General features: G+C 38.6%; 1 protein-coding gene across 2 annotated transcripts in view; it reads left to right on the plus strand.

Annotated features, from left to right (window-relative positions):
* LOC122809180 (beta-2-glycoprotein 1-like) overlaps positions 1-21,277 on the plus strand; it is a 235,783-nt gene that overhangs the window by 82,757 nt on the left and 131,749 nt on the right. For both annotated transcript variants that reach the window (XM_044080486.1, XM_044080494.1), the window contains exon 2: positions 12,307-12,456. In XM_044080486.1, the coding sequence (XP_043936421.1) occupies positions 12,307-12,456 (150 nt within the window). The remainder of the gene's footprint in view (positions 1-12,306; positions 12,457-21,277) is intronic.

A 21,277-nucleotide genomic window follows, 5' to 3' on the forward strand; every position in this document is an offset into this window, starting at 1 on the left:
TTAAGAGAGTTGTAGGACTAAGACCAGGGTATGTTTATAGAAATAGGAAGAACTTGAAACGTATTCTTTGCCAATGACCCTTAGATAGGTCACATAACTACACTCCCTCTGATTCAGTTAACACCAAACCATGTAGGAAGTGCAAACAATGTTCCTACATAGATGAGAGAGTCTCCTTTATACATCCTGTTACCATTTATGAGTACACTTTCCATACTAAAACGAATTGTCAAAGCGAACATTTAGTATACTTGGCTAGGTGTATTTCCTGTGAGTCTTTCTATATAGGCAAGACCAATAGAAGACTCCGGGAACGCTTCAGGGAACATTTATATCATATGCGCATTGGTACTCAAACCAATGCCCTTGCAAAACACCACAAAGAGAGAAGTCCCAACCACACATTTGTTTTTCTTGTGATGCAATCATTTAAACCAAATATAAGAGGTGGAGATATAGAAACATTAACTGAAGAGAATGAATTAAGATGGATTATCAGATGTCAAGCAGATAAGGAGCCTGGATTAAATGACAAAGCTTCTCTTAAACCGCTATTACGGAAGAGAAGGCCTATAGTTTCTGCTTGAATGAATCATGAAGTTTGTTTTTTATATATACCTTTTAAATTTGGTATACATTTTTTAGTTAACATTTATACATTAAATACAGATTTATTTGTATTTTTATTAATGTTATTTGAAGTATTTTATTTATGTTTATATTATTATGTTTTATATAAATGTATTTCACAAATACTTCACATTAGATTTTTATAATATATTTAAAGTAAAGTGATGTCATTATTGTAGAGACCAATGAAATTTAAGTGTTAGTTATTTAAATGCTTAAGGAATCCTTTCTAATTTATATCTGATGAAGCCGAAAGGTGAAAGCGCTTACTATTGTTAATAAAACTGGACTGTTTGAATAGTCCGCGTTACTACTATTTTTTCCGTTTAACTCAATTTTGGATTGCTCTGCTTGATTCCTGTGGATGAATTTGTTATTATTCGCTTTGCGATTTTCTGTGACAAGATTATACAAGCAATGTTTAAAATGAGTTCCTAGTTTTTGGTCTTTTGTGCCCCCCCCCCCCCACGATAAATGATGGCTTTTTCCAGATTTCTTGTGCTGCAAAGTTCAGAGATGCAGCTGAGTGTCGGATAGATTTTACAAGGAGCTGAGAGCTGCAGGGGAACTAATGTTTAGTGCTGCTTATGCTGAGTCTGCTTGTGTTGTTAATAGCACTACAGATAGTGTACTTTTGATGCAGAAGGCTGTGGGTTCTGCTCCCACATTAGGTAGATGCATTGCTGATACTGTACTGTGTTGTAAAGGGGGTGGATACTGCAGTCCTTTTTGGCGAAGATACCTAGTAACAATGAACCTGTTGTCATCCATTCCCTATTGCAATATTACTAGCTTGTTCTTTTTAATGCAACATAGACAATTTATTCCTGAAGGGCAACAGGCACTTTACTTGTAGATGAAACAATGAAATATCAAGTTGTTTGCTAGCAGCAACCTCTTCTTAGTTACAGATTTCTTTAATGTGGGAATTATTTAGATGACTTTTACTGTTTCAGAGATTGTGCATATTTACTGATACTGGTGAACTGTTACTGGTGGACTGTAGAATTTTGAGTAGACTTTTATGATGGAAATGTTCTAAATTAGGCAGTTGGTGCATGCATTTTGTTTCATTGTTTATTGGAAAAATGTTCAAAACAATAAATTTAAAACTCTTTCTAACAACTGTATTGTATTGTACAAGGAATATAATTTAATATAATCAGGAAGGTGTATCAAAGAGCACGTGTATGTTTCATGTGCAAGGGGCCTATGATTTGAAAACAGCCCAAAGTTAATCTTTATCTGCCACTGGCAAAATGTATTTTCTTTGAATGTTGGTTTCAGTGCTGCTTCAATAAATGAGAGTTTCAAGGGCAGAGAAGTTTTAATGCTAAGTCTATTTTTATTGTGAGACTGCATTGCTTTGTTTAGCAGATGTCTATTAAGTGTTTGTGTTGTAAAATGTAAAATAAAACTTTCAAATGAAATCCAAATCATTGCAGAAGGAAAGCAGTATGCACATTACAGTGTTTATGGTAAATGGGGCAAAATAACCAAGGAATGGGACATTGGAATGGCTGCAGGGGGGTGGCTCTATTCGAACATGATTTTGTGAGGGGGGAAGGGCAGCAAGCTCAGACAGGCCTGGCTGAATTATACCTCTCAACTCTCCAGATTTTTGCAGAATGAATAGATTTTTGCTTCTTATGTTTGGTTCCTCATAAAATTTGTGGTTTTCTTGCAAATCATTTAGGAACGAAATCACTAAATAATGACAGACATTAAGTTTCAGACGTCATGACCTTCAGAAAAATGCATGCTAAAGCAAGACCTGTTATTCTATCAGCTGTCTTAAGTTTATACAAGAGCAATTTTTAGTACTGTTTGTATGTATTGTTCCCCCCAATATATTTGGCCTTGTCCAGATTTCCTGCATTAAAAGGTTGAGCGTTACATGCAAATCGCTTTATAGAATTAGGAATATCCAAACCTCTCAACTGCCCCCAATTTTGGCTCAAAATGTTGCTTTCCCCCTAATAATCCCTCCGCAAAATAGCAATTTTGGAAGAAAATGTGGCAGGTTTAAAATTATAAATAGCTGTAATGATCAGAGTTATAGATTACTTTTATTTCAGAAATCCATGTAGATTCTCTAATTTTGTCAGTTGCTCAAGTTAACAGTACTAATATTAAAAAGGTCTCCCTTCTTTGACAGGTTCCCAGCTGTATTGTGTGGCAATTTTATATTTTTGCATTACATTTTTGGTCTGTTTTTCATAAAATTGTTGTTTTCTGGCAAATTAGTGGCAAATCATTCATGACTGAAGTTAGAAAAATAATGGCAGACATTTGAGTTTCAGATTTCATACCCTTCGGAAAATTCATGCTAATGCAAGACCTACTACTATTCTATTATCTTTCTAAGTTTATAAGACAATATTTAAAATTGTCCTTATTTTTGGGCCTGTGTCCCACTTCTCTGTATGGCTTTGTCCAGATTTCTTGCTTTGAGGTTGAGAGGTATGAGTGTCAGAACCATCACCGTCAGCCAGAGACATTTCAAACTGTGACATACTTGTTGCACCCCATGTAGTGACTCTGGATGCGTCCAAGCAAGGCAAGGAGCAGTTATGCAGTGTAAGTGTGTGGAGTATTCCCCCATCCAAGGTAGACACAAGTACAGCAGCGGCTTTTCATCTGCCCTTGATTTTGCAGAATGTTCTAGTTTTCTGTCATATTTTTATACTGTTGATTTATGCTTCTTCAAAAAATGCATGCTGTTGCAGTGCCCTGTTGCTCTGTGTTTAAGTAGCAATGCTTTAATGACCATCAGGTAAGCTTGTAGGAGATTGTAAGATGCAAGTAAGCTTTAATAAGCATGCTGTTAAAGAATTACCAACATTGAAAACCTTTTTTGTTGTTGCCATGCAGAGAATATTTACATAACTAGATAACGCATAAGCCTTAGGTATTGAAATGCATATGACAGTATTTGTAATAAAGGACAGGATTACAGTATTTTAAGAAGCTCATTACATTTGTTGGAGACTTGCAGTCATCTTTGCAGGCTTTACATGTAAACTAAACAGAATGCCAATCTATCATGTGTGGTCCATAACCTGTGCAGTAATCCTTTAAGCAATTTATCTTGAGCTTGTTTCTTGTTTGCTGTTTATGTTTTACTTTGATTATGTCTTCCCAATGAAACAAGTAGATAGTTGTTGTCAGGCAGCAGGTCTTTTTGGATAAGAAACATTTTTACAAGTGGGGGTATCACAGCGATTGCTACTTTCAGCATGTTACTTGATAATTTTATAAAGCTGAATATAAATTATAATTGTAATTGCACTACAAGGAGAAGTGGTTTGAGTTGAGTGCTGCTTGTTTTTTTAATACTTGATTTTGACTGGCATTCCAGTAATGTATTTAAAAAGTAATTTATTTTTTTCATGCCTCACAACCTTTGTGTTTCCATCTAGATATTAAGTAAGCTGTCATGTAGCCAATGCATTGAAATATTTTTTTCTTCTGCACATTTTGTCTTGATTGGACTCTCGTAATGATGGTTTGGCACCCAGGGCAACGTATTTAATTAAAGTTCCAGTTGTTGTGGTTTTGAGCATAGCCCCACCCCTTTCTAGTTGACCACACCCCATTCCCATCGGCCCCACCCATTCCGCTGTCTTCAGAAGCCCCCCTTTAATTTGAAGTCACCAGCCACCAATGCAATGGAATCCCCAATAATTAGAATGTTTGGCTGTGTGGTGTGTTGTCTTATAGGCCTGGAAGCAGGGCTGCTATGATTTTCAGAGTTGTGTTTTGTAAGGTGCTGTATTTTTTGAGTGTGAGCAGGGCCACTGATGCTTTTAGGAGGTCTTGGAGGTTTGGGTAGATTACAAATGAGTACCTCCACATATGTGGGTCTATGTGTTTGTTCCTTAGTGTTGGTAGTGAGTGTTTTGAATATAACGCTAACAACCTGGTCTGCATTTTTTGTGTGTGTATGTGAGAGCTTTGTCTCCAATGACTGTGTATCTACATCTCTCACACACTGTGTTTGTCTGTTCTAAAATTAAATGTTTGTCAGTGAACATGAGGCAGTTACTAGACTCAGGATGCCCATATCCACCAGGCCAGAAACAGAGTTGACAGGGAAGTGCATAGCCATTATACCAGATACTTAGTAGATGAGAAGGAGTAGGAGGGAGTCACTTAAAGGTCTACATAGGTTCATAGGTTCATAGGTAGGTACTAGGCTATCAGCCCTAGGGCCTATACAAGCCCAGCCAAAAAGGTACCCTGGCTTTTGCCACCCAAGAAAATTATTTTCTTGTGCCACTGTCGAGCAGAGTCACAGAAGTGATCCCTGGGGTGAATTTCCTATTTCCCATCCAATCATCAAGATTATTCTTGAAGAGTGCTAATGAGGAGCTTTGTTTGATATAGATAGGTAGTTTATGCCAGAGTGTGGAAAGTCTCTGGGACAGGAATCCATCCCTCCGGCATGTTCTGTTTATTGTGGTGACAAGGTTTGGGTCCCTAGAGCGTGTAGCTCGGAGGGATTGGTATTTCTTTAAGTGGGGCATGTCCAACAGCTGTGGGTTTGACATAGCTTTGTATGTTAGGCAGAGATCACCTCTGAGTAGTAGGCGATATGTGATGGTGTAAAGCTGGAGTTTTTTGAGATGGTCTCCGTAGGGCATCTGTTTGAGGCCGGTAATCCTCTTTCTGAGGTATTTCTGCAGCCTTTCCAGTTGTTGTAGATGTCTTGTGAGGTACATACCAAAAGGGGCGTTGTACTCTATAATGGGTCTAATGAGTGATGAGTAGAGGGGAACAATGACCTTTTTTTTTTCTGGATGAGAAACCTTTTGTGATGAGGTGTGCCACGTAGAAGGATTTCCTGACTACTGTGGCAATGTGATTATCAAAGGAGAGACTACTGTCCACCTGTGTCCCAAGGTCTCTTATCACACTTTCGGTGTTAAGTATACTACCACCTATGTTGTAGTTCATGGGTACAGAGTTTTTACCAAAGGGGATGACAATGCAGTTTTTAGCATTGAGCTTGAGGCCATGGCTTTGACACCAGGCATCTGTCTCAGTGAGGCCCTTTTGTAGGATGTCCACATCGTTAGGAGTTTCGATTATGGCTCCTAGTTTGCAGCCATCTGTGAACGTTGTTAGCCAAAGACCTTCTGTGTTAGCCTGTACTTCAGAGAAGTAGATACCAAACAGGAGAGGACCCAGGACTGAACCCTGTGGTACTCCACTTGTCACTGGTCTGAAGTCGAATTTGGAGTCTGCTACTTTCACAGTGTGGGTTCTGTCAGTGAGCCAGTTGGCAACCCATCTTGTGACATAGGGATTTATACCTAGTTTAGTGAGTTTATCTATAATTCCAGAGTGGGGGATGGTATCAAAAGCCTTGGCAACATCTAGATAGGCTGTGTGAACCACCTTACCCTCGTCTACGGCTTTGGTGACCGCTTCAAAGAAGTCTATCAGGTTTAGGAGACATGATCTGCCTTTTACAAACCTGAACTGGGTGGGGTCCAGAGTTTGGAGATTACCAATGTCTTTGTTTATAAGTTCCATGATGATACGTTCCATGCTCTTGCAGACCAGGCTCGTCAGGCTAATGGGGCAGTAGTTCCCAGGGTCCGTGGTGGCTCCCCCTTTGTAGAGTGGGATAACCATCGCTGTGTGCCATTCAGTGGGCAAAAAGCCTGAGGTGAGGCTATGACTGAACATGGTACTTAGGTGGGGTGCCAATTCATTCTGTAGTTCATGTAGAACGCAGCCTGGGATGTCGTCTGGTCCCATGGATGCTGTGTTCTTGGCTTTAGAGATTTGGAATTCTTCCAGTATAGAGATGGGCCATTTAGGGGGTGAGAGGGGGGTAAAGTTTGCACTGAACTTATCTGCCAGGATGTTGGCAATATCAGTTGGGTCTGTATATTTAGTGCCATTGTGCTGTAACTCAGAGCAGATCTGAATGTTGCCATTGAGATTCTTGTTCTTGACATAACTATAAAATGCTTTGTGGTTGTCTTTAGAATCAGTGGCAATTTTGTTTTCATAACTAACTTTGGAGGATTTTATGAGGTATCTCAGCTTCTTAATGAGGCTGACCAGGGAGCTCCTCCACTCATGGGATTTTACTCTCTTTTGCAACCGTTTCTTCCTTCTGTTGTACAGTTTGCTTATGTCAGGGGACCACCAGACTGGCTTCCTTTTTTTGGAGGATAGCATCTTGGTTCTGTTTGGGATAGCACGATCCATGCACTCGTGTAAGTGCTTATAAAGTGCAATTGTGTAGAATTCAGTAGTCGTAACTGTATTGTCCGTCTGCATGGGTGTCATGAAGTTCACCACTTCTGTCTTAAGAAGCATGAAGTTGGCTTTGGAGAAATTTTTTACCGTGGTTTCCTTAATGGGGGTGGAGGCAGGATGTGGATATCTAGGGTGATTAGCTTATGGTTGGATCGGACTAATGACGCAGTGACTTCAGGTGTGGAACACCGGTCACTCATGTCAGTAATGACTAGATCTAGGATATTGTTGCCCCTGGTGGGGGTGTGGATAAGTTGATCCAGGGCATTGGAGTTTATGAGTTCCAGAAAGCGTTGAGCGAAGGAGTTGGTACATGAGTAGTTTTCCCAGTTAATGGTGGGGTAGTTGAAATCGCCAATTATTAGGGTGTTTGGTTGAACCCTAATATTTTCCAGTACATCAAGAAAAGAGGAGTGGGAATCCTGGGGCATGGTGGGGATCTGTAGCAAGCTAAAATTTAGATTGCAGTTTTGCCCAGAGTTAGTTGCACTTGGATAACCTTGGATGTATTATGCTGAGCCACTAGCCTGGAGGTATGGATATTCTTAATGAATATGGACACACCTCCACCTTTGGTGTTCCGGTCCAGGTTACATGGCCAAAAAGTGTGGTATGAGTTATAGCCTGGTAGTGCAGGGGTGCTGTCTGGAGCTTTGAACCAGGTCCCAGTCACTGCACAGATATCGATGTTCTCCATTTTAATGAGTGCCTCGAGTGAGTGCATTTTGAGATTTAGACTTCTAGCATTGAGTAGCATCACCCAAGGACTTCTGATACTGAAGAGTATTTAGTAGTATACTATTATCTGACATGCAGTGGTGCTGCCATTTGTACAATCAAGCAGCTCTTTGAACAGCTGTGAACAGTGGGAGACAATGGAGAGCATTCCTATAGAGGATTTTAAACTTGAGAGGTTTGCTTAAATACAAGGCATGGGGAACCATGTTAGCACATCATTTTTATAACAGCAGAATGAAATGCTTTTACACAATTAAACCCTCTGGCTAATCAAATAAGCACATAGCAAACCTTTCACCAGGAGTTTCCAACTTGGAATGGTTGAATTCAGCTGTCTGCCCCCACCAGAGTGCAAAAATGCTCTTAATGTAAAATGAACTGATTTTGAGTTCAAGTGCAGTAACAAATGCTTTACAACAAAAGTCAGAATTCCTGCAGTATCAGGAATACTTGGAAATAATTTTACTAACTCTAAGAAATGTTCACAGACTACAGAAAAAACATGTAATAAATATTCCACCAGCAGTTTCCAACTTGGATGTGTTGAATTCAGTGCTCTGCTCCCACCAGAGTGCAAAAGAACCCTCTTAATCTAAAACAAACTGGCTTTGAAGTTAAGTGCAGTAACAAATGCTTTACAACAAAAGTCAGAATCCCTGCAGTATCAGAAGTCCTTGGAAATAAGTTTACTAACCCTGAAAAATGTTCACAAAATACAGAAAAAAGTGTGTAATGTAAGAACCTACAACAACACAGAAAAACTTTGCAAAAGTTAGAAGTATTTTGGCAGAATTGGTAGAACTTTATCATAGGGAAAAAACTGAGAGAAAAAAAACGGCTTCAGAAAGCAACCATTAGTTTTAAAGTGCATAAAGCGCTTTTTGTTTAATAAAATCAAACTTCTTCAGATGCAAACATTCAAGGTACAAGCTTCATTTAAATAAAATAGGTCTAAATATGTGGAACACACTGAAGTCTTACACTGCTGGAGTACTTTCTGCATATTTAAAGCATATCTCAGTATCAGCACAGATGTCTATACTCTCCACAGTGAGGAGACCTTGTAGGGTGTGAAGTTTCTTGTTTAGGCTCCTATTACTGAGCAGTAACACCTTTTGGGTTTTATTTGCTATGTTGGTAGGTTTGTCAATTTGACATTACCTAAAAAGACTCTACGGGGTGGATAAAGTTTTAGCCAATATTCGGAAGATAGGGGAGACTGACACAGACCATCCTTTGCAAAGCATGTCCTCCCATGATGGCAAATATTGAATCCCCCTGGAAAGATACCAGAAACCTATCCAGTTATTGAAATCAATCATCTTTTGTTCATACTGTGGTATCATCCTTAGTGAAGGTAGATGTCACAAAAGCTTAAGGGTTTATCCTTTAGTTTTGGTTTGACTCCTTCAATTTCCATTTGAAAGCAATCTGACCCTAACCAAGTCACTTAACTGGTGTACCTAAGTTGCACTACCTCCCAAAAAATGGATACTTGAGGGCTTACATGATTAACAAGCAATTATAAAGATAAATAAATACATAAAAATCACTGGAGTATGAGACTTTAAATAAGTGTCTACTGTTTTTCCAATACTCAGAAGCAAAATATATAGAAACATAACATTTATTGGTTGGCAAAGTTATTTTGGTTAATGTTCCACTCACTCTATTATTTAATGCATTCTTCTGCAGACCAGCACAATTCAGGAGCTTAATAACATCTGCCAAAGCCAAGACTAAGGCTTTAATAGACACCCGAGCCAAAGACCGTCACTGGGTCTTTTTAGTTATGTTTGTACTCTAATAACCAAATGCAGCAATACACTGAGCTGGTTGTGAATGATGTTACTTGCACTTAGACTGAAGATATAACAAACTTTCTGACTGACAAGTTCAGCTCAAACTTTACCCCTCTCTCCCCTCCATCTGTCCCACAAGATATAACTGAAATTGAGTCACATCCAGCTATCACACACAACCAAGTTCTAAAAGTGCTATCAGCAGCTAAAACTTACTGCATCACTGTATCCTAACAATATAACTAGATGCATCATAAATAGCAGGAAGAAGAATTTTAGCAATGCCACTTAATAACACTGTTCAACCTCAGCTACCATACTTGTTTTGTATCATGTAAATGTAAAATAGTCATTCTCCTACATAAGGGAAGACCTTCTACAGACCCAGGCTTTGACAGACTCATAACTTTGACCAGCCTTAAATGCAAAGCCATGTCGTGACTTATCATAGAACTAATCCATAAAGACATGGAGAACCTCCAAACACTGCCACTTTCTCAATTTGGATTCATCAAGGGAAAGTCATACCTACTTAGCCTGGTGGACTTTTTTTAAAAGGTCTCCAAAGCAACGGATGAAAGTTAAACAATTCACACTACATACCATTACCTGGCTGAAGCTTTTGACAAAATTCCCCACTCAGGCATTGAAGAAAAATGAAATGAATTGGGAATAAATCCCTACAGCACCCAATGAATTACCAGCTGGATCACAGATAGGATTCAGGAGATCAAAGTAGGGGAAGCTACCTCCATAAACAGTGATCTAGTGAAGCCCAAGGTTCTGATGCTAGAACCTCTCCTGTTTGGCATCTACTTCTCTGAAGGAAGAGCCAATACCAAAGGCCACTGCCTGACTTCGTTTGTAGATACCTGCAAGCTGGGAACAGTCATAGAATCCACAAATGATTTAACCATCCTACAGCATGGTTTGTCCCAGTGAAATATCTGGTGGCACAATCGACTGAAACTAAATGCTAAAAAAAATGCATTACGGTAACCATTGGAAAGTCATCTACCCCAGAGAGCTGCCACATTGAAAATACTCCCCTAAGAGTAGACCCAGATGTTCAGGATTTGGACAATTATGTAGACAGTGATCTTATGTTCAATTAATGTTTCCATTGACATAAGAAAGTCCTTCTATATTGCACACTTTATAAGCAAAGGGATTGTGTCCAGATCTAGAGATGTCATTGTCCCCCTTTATTCAGCCCTCATTAGTCCAGTCATTGAGTATAATGCCCCCTTTGTATGTATCTGCCCAGACATATGTACCAAATGCCCATAGAGATACCGTACTAAAAAAAAGATACAAGGGTTAAACAATATGTCCTGCATAGACCAACTCAAAGTCTGTCACTATACTCAGTATCATACAGAGTGCTAACAGGTGACCTGTGTCTGCTGTACAAGGCATCCTCCAACCTAAAACTGATAGACCTACCATCAGCAAATCAAATGGCATCAGAAATTCTCAGTCCAGGGATTTGAACCTCTTCTGCAACATCAGTAGAAAGGAGTGGATGGACAGGTATATCTCACAGAGGATATGATTGCTCAGGAAGATACTCTCCATGCTTGTAAAACAAAGCTCATCCTTGTCCATATTCAAATGTAACTTTGATCTATGGTTGGGTATTAAAAATTGACTGAAGCAGTTTCTAAATGGCTTAGCCCATTCATGGGTTCGCACAAATTATCTATGGTATGATCACAGTTGTTACTATTAGGGGTAGCATATAATTACTGACCATGGGATGTGATTCCAGTTATTCTTATAAGGTGTAACATATAATTATTGACCATGATGGGTAAGGTCAGTCTAACACCAAATGGGATAGGTTGATTCAAGCAGCAAAAAGGAAACTGACTAGGTTTAAAATGGCCACAAGTGTAGCTAGCCTAGGTCTTACCTTTGAACCTATACATTGTTTCAGTTGATTTGTATGTTTTAATATTAACAAATCTGGGATTAACTACTGCACTTCTTAATATGTTGCCTTAAGTCAACAAACACTTCCAAACTCATGTGAAAATGATTTAATAACAAGTTAAGTGGTTTTGTTTCAGGTAAATATTGAACTTCATGTAGTTGGAATGGAAGCACTTAAACTTGCTTTAAATTATTTTCCTATGAGTTCAGAACTGTACATTACATCTCTTGTTGTTGGTCTGTTTCAGTATTCTTAGTATTGTTCCAAAGCGTGATAAGTATTTTCTACCAAATACAAAACAACTGAGAGGTATGAGGTTACATGAGCAAATGTTTTACATAAAAACACATTCAGAACTTCTTAGCAAGAAGAGAGGTAAGGAAAAATCGGGATCCTTACTTATAGGATTTTTGAAATTGATTTTATTTTCATATTATATGGTCACTGTTTGCTCTTTTGTTGTAAAATAATGGAATATTGGCTGGGAGATATAGCTGCAAACACCTCTGCCATGGCATCCCAGGTCTAAATATGTTTAAATGTCTGCCAACAATACTTTTATTTCACTTATTCAATTTATTTTGGCAGACATTCTGACTAGCTTCTGGAGTTAATTGACTCGAGTGTCTCAGAAATCCCTATTATTTATTTGTTTAAGCATGTCTGTATGTATGCATGTATGTGTTTATTTATGCATTTATTTACGTATTCATATTTATTTATATTAACGAAGGATATTTCTTATCTAAGCATTTCTTCATCTGCTGATTGAGGTTCTTCCCTACTGCTTTCATGAGTCACTACATACTACTCCAGGTGTGGCCGGATCTGTCCTACTTCATGATACAAAATCATCTCGAAGATGTACTCTGAAAACTGAAAGATGACTAAATTACTTTTTTGTTGTTGTTGCTTTTACAGATATGCTGGATGTCTGTCCTGAAAGATCAGGGAATCTTACAGAAGAAGAAAGTCAGTCTTGCATAAAAGCATGCCTTACTGATAAAGATTGTACCAGAAGAAGGAAGTGCCTCTGCGATGGAGCATGTGGTCTAAGCTGTGTTTCTCAGGGTACGCATTAAATTATGGTCAATATTTTGCTTGATAATTTGTCTTCTTTAACTAAGCTATTACTTTATCTTTGTCATGAACTTTATATAGAAGCTTAGAGGTACTTACTAATGGAAAAATTACTGTAACTGTTACAATGGAGTATGTCCTGTAATATTGCTGAAGCACATTTACTTAGTCTGTAGATGATGCAAGTTCAGGAACAGACTTAATATCTCAGATGTTGATTGAATCTAGTGGGAGACAGAACATTTACATATTAACTCATATAATGTTCTTATTTGTTAGAGTATTACATTCTGTGTGACATGGCCTAGGCTGTACAATGTTGTGTGAAGGCAATATGACATCTGATAAAAGTGATCAAAACCAACATAAATAGAATCACAGATGATGACATTATAATCATCTAGTTGTATGGATTGCATTTTCAGAATGAAACCAGCAGATCCAAGTAGTTAGTTATTTTTCCGTGTTATAAGGTTATAATATGAACAGGCATTTAAGGGTTCCTTAGTAATGTCCACATATTGGTAAAGTATAGGCAATCTCAAGTAAGAAGATGGTGGCAGACATCTGAATATTTAAGATTCCACACAAGTAGATTTCACTTGTTTATGTTATTGGTAATTGGTGACTTAGGGAATGAAACCCTGGATTACAACTCATAGCCATAGTCCTATGTCCTAACTGACAAAATGGTATAAGTGGTCAGCAGAATAAGCCATCCCATGAATAGAGTGAAATTATACAAATTTTACAGTGCATTGCCTGTAATATCAGCAAATATAAGGAGATGGACATTTGACAGGAAAAGCTAAAACAGAATTAAATTAATGAGAACAGACTAGTAAAGAAAACCGAGAACTATAAAATTAATGAAAGTATGGAAAATACTGACACATAGTAACAAAAATTAAATCGCTAACCAGATCCTAACCATGTAAGAAGAGTCTGCTTGTTGGCCAAAGAATATGTGAGTGCAGGGATCAGCAATACATTTGCATTTAGTCAGCTGAGAAATGTGCCTCAATACATTGTTCTTATGAAATAAGTAACATATACAGTTTTTTTTTTCCTTTGAGTGCATGGTATTTTCACTGTCAATCCATTTATTTTGCTTCACATGCATTACCTAATCTCTGTGATAAAAGTCATTAATTTAGTACAATTCATGTATGATTGTAGCATATGAGGAAATAGGGGATACATAATGAAAGATGGCAGATGGAATCATTTTCACTACAAAATAAAAGACAACAAGCCAAACCAATGAAAAGACACTCTAAAAACAAGTCAGTGAAAGATGAACACACTTTCAAACAAGGCATCTCATAATCAGAATAGATATATATGGTGAAATGTTAGCAGCTGTATAGTCTCCCACATGTTTTAAGCATTGTTTTAAATCTTTTTATCTTTGAAGTGCACTTTCAAAAAGAGGAATCAAGATTTCCATGATGCTACAGACCGAAGATAAGTGCTGCTTTAGCTTTGAGTACTTTTTAGTGGAAAAGGCTATGCTTTTCTTTTGTACTCATGATGACCAAATAGAAAAATGGACATACGTTCATATTTTCTCACCAACGAATGTCTAGAACTTATTCAGGATATATGTGATATTTGACCAGTATAGAGGTATGTTGAAAAGTGTTGCAGCATTGGCACTATATAATCTATCAGGCCTATCCTTATTACTACTGCATCCAAAGCCCAGCTATTTCTGCCTATCCCCACCGAATACCTCTCTTTTCACTTAAGCTATTCACATATCTATTGCAATCTGTGTTAATCACATTGTGGTTTGCAGCCCATAATTAGTAGCACTATTATAACCTGTGCTGTAACAATAACTACAAATGTTACATTCTACATCTTGTTGTTGAGGGCCACGCTATGCAATCACATCTTTACTAACTTTCTATACACTCATAGCACTTCATAATACCCTCATTAACATTCTTCCATCAAATATTCTTTTGCTTCTCACAATTCACCCTTCTACCTTTTCCTTTTCCCCTCACCCCCTTTCTGCACCTCTTCCAAGCCCCTGCTTTGCTCACTATGATTGGCCTACTCCAGTTTCTTACTTATCCTCTCATCAGTACTCCAGTCTGTCCTTGCCCTCACTCACTCTACTTAGTAATTACACCTTACATTCCTCAATGACAATCCCAGACCCAATATCCAATCACTGCCCTCCTCCCTTAGACTTCCATTTGCAATCACTGCTCCCTTTTACTTTGCCTAATAACTACACATAATAGACCCCGTCCCAAATTTACCAACTTCCATGCTCGACCCTAAGAAACATTATAGACTTAAAACAGAAATTACCACAAAACAAATGGCAACCTTCACCTTCAAAACATCAACTCTACCAACCTTGCAGCCTGCATAACTGCATCACTCTCATAGTACAACTTAAATATCTCCCTTCTTCCTTTGTCTTCCCCCATTTCACCTCTTCCACCATCAATCAAACTCCTAAAATTTAACATCCACTAATGAATATTCTACTAACTCAGATTTACATTGAAACAAACTCTAGTCCCCAAGTCAACTCTCACGTCAATTACTTAGAAAGCAGGTCTCAATAACTTTATTTAATATAGGTAGTATTTATAACAAAATGGAATACTTTGATTCCTTTCTTAACATCCACAACCCAGGCACTGAACTCTGCTTAAAATGACATAATCAATGTTAATCATCATTTTCAACTTTCCAACTACTATTACCTGTACACTGCAGACCAGAAACAAGGGTGGGGGAGAAACCCTGACACCTATAAAACAAAACCACAAAGCATCTGTCCTAACCCAGAACATATAAGTAATGACTATGCTGAAGATTAGTAAATCACAGTGCTGCACATCAACATACATAACAAACTAAATCTTGCTTTAACCCTCCCCCATATAAAAACTCAAATATCTACTTAATAAAATCTCTCCATGCATCACTAATCACAAAGCATTATTATCCTCAGTGACTTTGACCTCAAACTTTGAGAAACGGACTACCTCACTGACACTGGCTTTACTCAACTAACTAAACAGCCCACCAGAAACAACTTTAGATCAGGAAATCACTCTAGTTTGAGTCTTCTCATAGCAAACATTCTAAAAAAGATGTCACTCGTCTCTCTCTCTCTCTCTCTCTCTCTCTCTCTCACTCTCTCACTCACATAGATGACAAGCAAGCAGGGTATTTTGTTTAGATGCTTTAATACTTAAAAACACATTAGGATGGATAACAGGATCATAAAACATGAACGGACTAGTTAACACACAGACCTTATATACTTACATGCTTACATCTCAACAGCTTATTACAAAATGGCAGACTAGCTTGCACGTGCTCAGTATTTATACACTTGTCCAAGCCCTTGGATAGCTTCTTAAAGGTACACACGCACACACACACACACACACACACACACACACACACACACACACACACACACACACACACACACACACACACACACACACAATTGATCTACAAAAGATAATTAACACCACTGTATTACCCACTTCCATTTGAAATCACTTTTCCCTTTTACTTGACCTAATAACTGCACATAATGAACTCCATCCCAAATTTAACAACTTCTACCCTAGATTCTAAGGAACATTTTAGCCTTAAAACAGAAATAATCACAAAGCAAATGGCAACCTTTGCCTTCAAAACATTAACCCTACCAATGCTGCAGCCTCCCTAACAACCACACACCTTGGCCTTGTTATGTTACACATTACCTTGAGAATGAAGACAAATATAGTGCTTTCTCTCTTTCAGTGGTATTTATTAACTACAGTACACACGTGTGGGAGCCTCATGGAAAAGCACCAGGGAGACCCCCAGAACAAAGGAATGCACTAGCTTATATACTGTGAATATTGCTGACGGTACAAAAATATAAAATGAACCAATTAGATTGTTATCCAAGACAATTAATCAATCAATGATTTACCCATAAGCATAAAGCAGTTCACATCATTATATCTCTGGGCAGAGAAAGAAAATAGGATACACTTCAATATATAAGGCCCATTTCCTGCTTTCAAGCAGACTCTTGTTTTTCAGTAATTTTCCACTACTCACAGTTCATTCAAAGTTCATAGTACACAGTACATCTTAGTACATGCAGACTGTCATGTACTCAATTCCTTCAAACACATGCTTTGGCTGTTCATATTCTACAATCCCCCATTTGATGCTGTGTAAGCATCACCACTTAACCTATCATACATTTGTCCCAAATCTAACATTACCATGTTACTGGTCGTTTCATCATTGGTAAATATTGTCATGTCATTGTCTACATTCATAGTTGCAGGCATATAAAACTTAGGCACCTTTTTCACAGTTTTTGAAGACATCAATTTCAAGATCAGTGCTTTGATTAAAAATATGAGAAGAAAAGCAACAATTGCTAATACTGCAATTAATAAAATCACCTTCAACAGTCCACCTCCCCAACCTGAGAACAGGTTGGTTAACCATGCCCATGTTGATATCGGCCTCTTTGGCCTCAGAGAGTTCGGAAATTCTTTGAATCAGTTCAAGATGGCTTTCAGTTTCGTGCTGATTGGATTAAAGCACAAGTTCCCCCTTTTGCCGCAAAGGTGAAATCGAGAGCCATACGATTTTGGAGGACTACAGCTCTCATAGCAGTCAGTTCATCAGTCACTAGTTCTAAGGCAGAAAATGTAGCATTGCTTAATATTTCAAGCAATTTGGATAGCTTTCTCAGTTTCCAAATGGATTTCACTGCTCTGTATGCTGGAATTATACCAGCCCATGATATAACATCATCACCCAAGTCCATATGGGATAGTCCTTTAGTGCCAGCATGAGCTAAATCATGATGATAGATCCATGAAGCATCAACTTGACCTACCGGATTGGTAGGCTTCTTGACCTCTCGGACGTTCTGAATTTTTCCTTGAGGTAAAGCAGATACATGGTGAATAGCTGGGACTAGGTAGCCCAGGAAGCAGCTGCCAGGCCAGTTTCCTGGCAGCCATTTATAGGCTTTTCTACCACACACAAAATAACAGTTTTCTACCTTAGTGGTGATATTACTATGTACATAACCTTGTTCAGAATGAAATACCTTTTTATCAATCACTATTAACTGTTGCTATAAAACAAAATCATTCCTTACCTCTTTATATGTTTTATACATCAGTTTACAAAATGAATTGCAGGTTGTATTACAGTAGGAGGAGTCATTATTGCACTTATAGGGAACTGTTACATTACAAAAACTCCATCCTACCTTAACTTTACCAAATGTCTGAAAATACACAGTTCCCTTTCGACGGTCGAACAAATGTAATGCTATCTTGTCCTTTGAAGTAACTTTTGATGTATCGTAAATCAGATTCAGTCAGGTTTCATTAGCCCTAAAGGGACTGTATTTAGCATCAATCCCCCATTAACAGTAGGAATAGCAGTGCAGATCCAGCAGTCCGAGACATTAAGGGATGACGCATAAGCATATTTAACAGCTTGGTAGGTGTTGAAAGGTGGATGCCATGTAGCTCGTTTGGCATGTAGTGTAGTTGGAGCAGGAAATAAAAATGGCCAGACTAAAAATAACAAAACAACAAGAATAACTGCCAAAATAGCTGTCCAGTACTTTTGTGGAAATGGTGGTTGAGTCTGCATAGTATCAGGAGTTTGGGCTTTTTTAAACAGGTAGATGTTAGGCATCATCAGGTGCTGGTACAGTATGGCTTCGAGTATGAGTAGCAATAGGTGGAGAGTCTGGAGTTGAAAAAGATAAAGGCTGTTAATCTTCGGATGGCACGACCTTTTTGACATGTGATATGTGAATCCAAGTGGGTGAGCCTTGTAGTCGCACCGCTGATGATATCATCAGTAGAACCAGGAAGGGTCCCTTCCAAAGTGGTTGAAGAGCTGTTTTTTGAGAGAAAGACTTGACGTGCACCCTGTCTCCTGGTTGTAGTGCAGAAGATAGGAAAGGATCAGGGATATATTAAGCCGCTGCTACCTGGCAGTGATGAAACTGTAAAAAAGAGACAAGAGAATTGCAATATACAAGAATATCATGATCAAATGCATCGTACTCAGAGAAAGGTGGTGGTGGTGTCATGGGCATGCGCATAGGGCAGCCCATGAGGATTTCATGAGGAGAAAGTCCCTTAGTAGGATGTACTTGTGCTCTCATAGAGAGTAGGGCTAGAGTTAAGGCCTGTACCCACGTGAGGCCTGTTCCCGTAGTAATTATAGCCAATCTAGTTTTTAGTGTCTGATTCATGCGTTCAATAATACCTGATGCCTGTGGTCTATATGGACAATGAAATTTTAAGGTGATGCCTAACATTTTACACAATGAATTAATCAACTGAGCAGTAAAATGTGTTTTATGGTCCGAATATATTTGACAGGGAACACCAAAACAAGGTATCAATTCATAACAAAATTTCTTAGCAACTGAAATAGCATCATTTTTAACACATGGGTAGGCTTTTAACCACCGAGAGAAAACATCAACAACAGTTAAAACATATTTGAAATGAGTACAAGGTGGGAGTTTAATAAAATCCCATTGCAAAGCACAGAATGGTCCCAATGGTTTTGGCAGTGGTTGTGCGGGAGCCATAGTGCCTTTTGAAATATTATACTGTAAACAAATGGAGCATGTGCTCAAAAAATGCTGCACAGAAGCAGAAAGTCCTGGGGAAAACCAATTATTTTGGATTTGTTTTATTAACACTTGTACCCCTACATGGGCTGGCAAATGATATGCTTTAATAAGATAATTTAACATGGACATTGGGCAGACCAATCTGCCATCGGGATGTTGCCAAATGAGATCAGAGCGTTTAAAACAACCTTGAGCCAGCCATGTTTTTTTTCTGATTCTGGTATTTCATTCTGTAAAGCTTTTAAAGCTTTTAAAACTGTGGTATCAAAAGTAACCATTTGTTGCAGAGGCTGCAGAAAATGTCCCTGAACAGTTTGTGAGAGAGCAGCCCGTTTAGCAGCCCAGTTAGCTAAATTATTGCCCTTAGTTTTAAAGGAGTCATTGGATTGATGGGCTGCACATTTAACAACAGCAAATTCAGAAGGTAACAATAAGTCTTGTAGCAAGTTACTGATATAGAAATGGTTTTTAACAGGTGCCCCGGAAGATGTTAAAAACCCTCTTTTCTTCCACAATATACCAAAATCATGAACAACACCATGGGCATAACGGGAGTCAGTATATATAGTAACAGACTTGTCCTTAGCTATTTTGCATGCATTCGATAATGCCACTAGTTCCGCAGCCTGCAAGGAAATGCATTGGGGTAATTGTGCTGATCTTAAAACTTTAGTCAGAGTACAAACCAACCAAGCAGCTTGGAATTTACCAGAGTTTGTTCGTAAGCAGGATTCATCAACAAAAAGTGTCATATAAACGTAACATAGGAGAAAGAACAGAGTTAACTACAGGCACACAATCATGTGGTTTGTCCTCATCTGAAGTTGGTATTAAAGAGGCAGGGTTCAGTGGTGGGCAGTGTATGACTTGTAGGGCAGGATCATTTATTAAACTTAATTCATACTTAGTAAGGCATGCATTTGAAATATACTGTGTTTTTGTTTTTAAAAGTAACGCTTGAACTGCATGTGGAACTGCTAGTATAGTATCATGTCCCAGGGTTAGTGGGGCTGCCATATCAACCAAGACAGCGGCAGCTGCCACAGCCCGTAAACAGGCCAGGTAACCAGAGGCAACTGGATCTAGCTGAGTGCTGTAGTAAGCAATAGGCCGGTAGCCTCCAGTGCGTTGCTGAGCTAAGAGACCTAAGGCAGTCTTGTTTTGCTCACAGCAAAAGAAAGCAAAAGGTTTGGAATAATCTGGCAATCCTAAGGCAGGAGGATTTGCCAAGGCTGTTTTGATAGCCAGAAAAGCCTCTTCATGCTTTGAGGTCCAGGGTAAAGGTTCCATAACATCCTTTTTTTAGGAGTCGTAACAGGGGGGCCAAAATCTCCGAAAAATTAGGCACCCACTGTCTGCAGTATTCTGCTAAGCCAAGGAATCCTCGAAGCTGCCTCTGGGTTACAGGGCGAAGGGCACTTTGAATAGAAGTTATGCAATTTGGGTGTATTTGACGAGAACCCATTGCAATTATATGTCCCAAATACTGCACCTTTTCCTGACAGAATTGTAATTTTAATCTATTTACTTTAAACCCTTGTGTAGCTAAAAAGTTTAGCACTAAAAGGGAATCCTCCATACATGATTTACTGTCTGGTGAAGCTATAAGAATATCGTCTACATATTGGACAAGGACTGAACGTGATGGTAGTTGCAGATCCTGTAGCAGTCTATGCATCTCTCTAGAAAATAAGGTTGGGGACTCTACGTATCCCTGGGGCAATCGAGTCCAAGTATACTGCTGAGCTTTGTAGGTAAATGCAAACAAATACTGACTGTCAGGATGTACTGGAATAGAGAAAAAGGCTGATGAAATATCTATGACCGTAAAACATTGTGCAGTAGGTGGGATACAGCTCAAAATAGTAGCTGGATTCGGTACAATTGGGAAAATGGGCAAAACAGCTTTGTTGACTTCACGCAAGTCCTGCACAAATCTGTAAGCTTGTTTGCCAGGTTTATTTACTGGTAATATTGGGGTATTACATGGGCTTGTGGTGGGTACTATGATCCCTTGCTGTTCCAATGCAGAAATAACAGGGGCAATACCAGATATAGCCTCGGCTGTCAAAGAGTACTGTGGCACTCGTGGCAACCTTGCTCCTGGTTTTAGAGTTATTTTTACAGGAGTAGCTG

This window comes from Protopterus annectens, chromosome 1.part1 (genome assembly GCF_019279795.1).
Source record: "Protopterus annectens isolate FY-2018-M chromosome 1.part1, PAN1.0, whole genome shotgun sequence".
Classification (NCBI taxonomy): Eukaryota; Metazoa; Chordata; order Ceratodontiformes; family Protopteridae; genus Protopterus; species Protopterus annectens.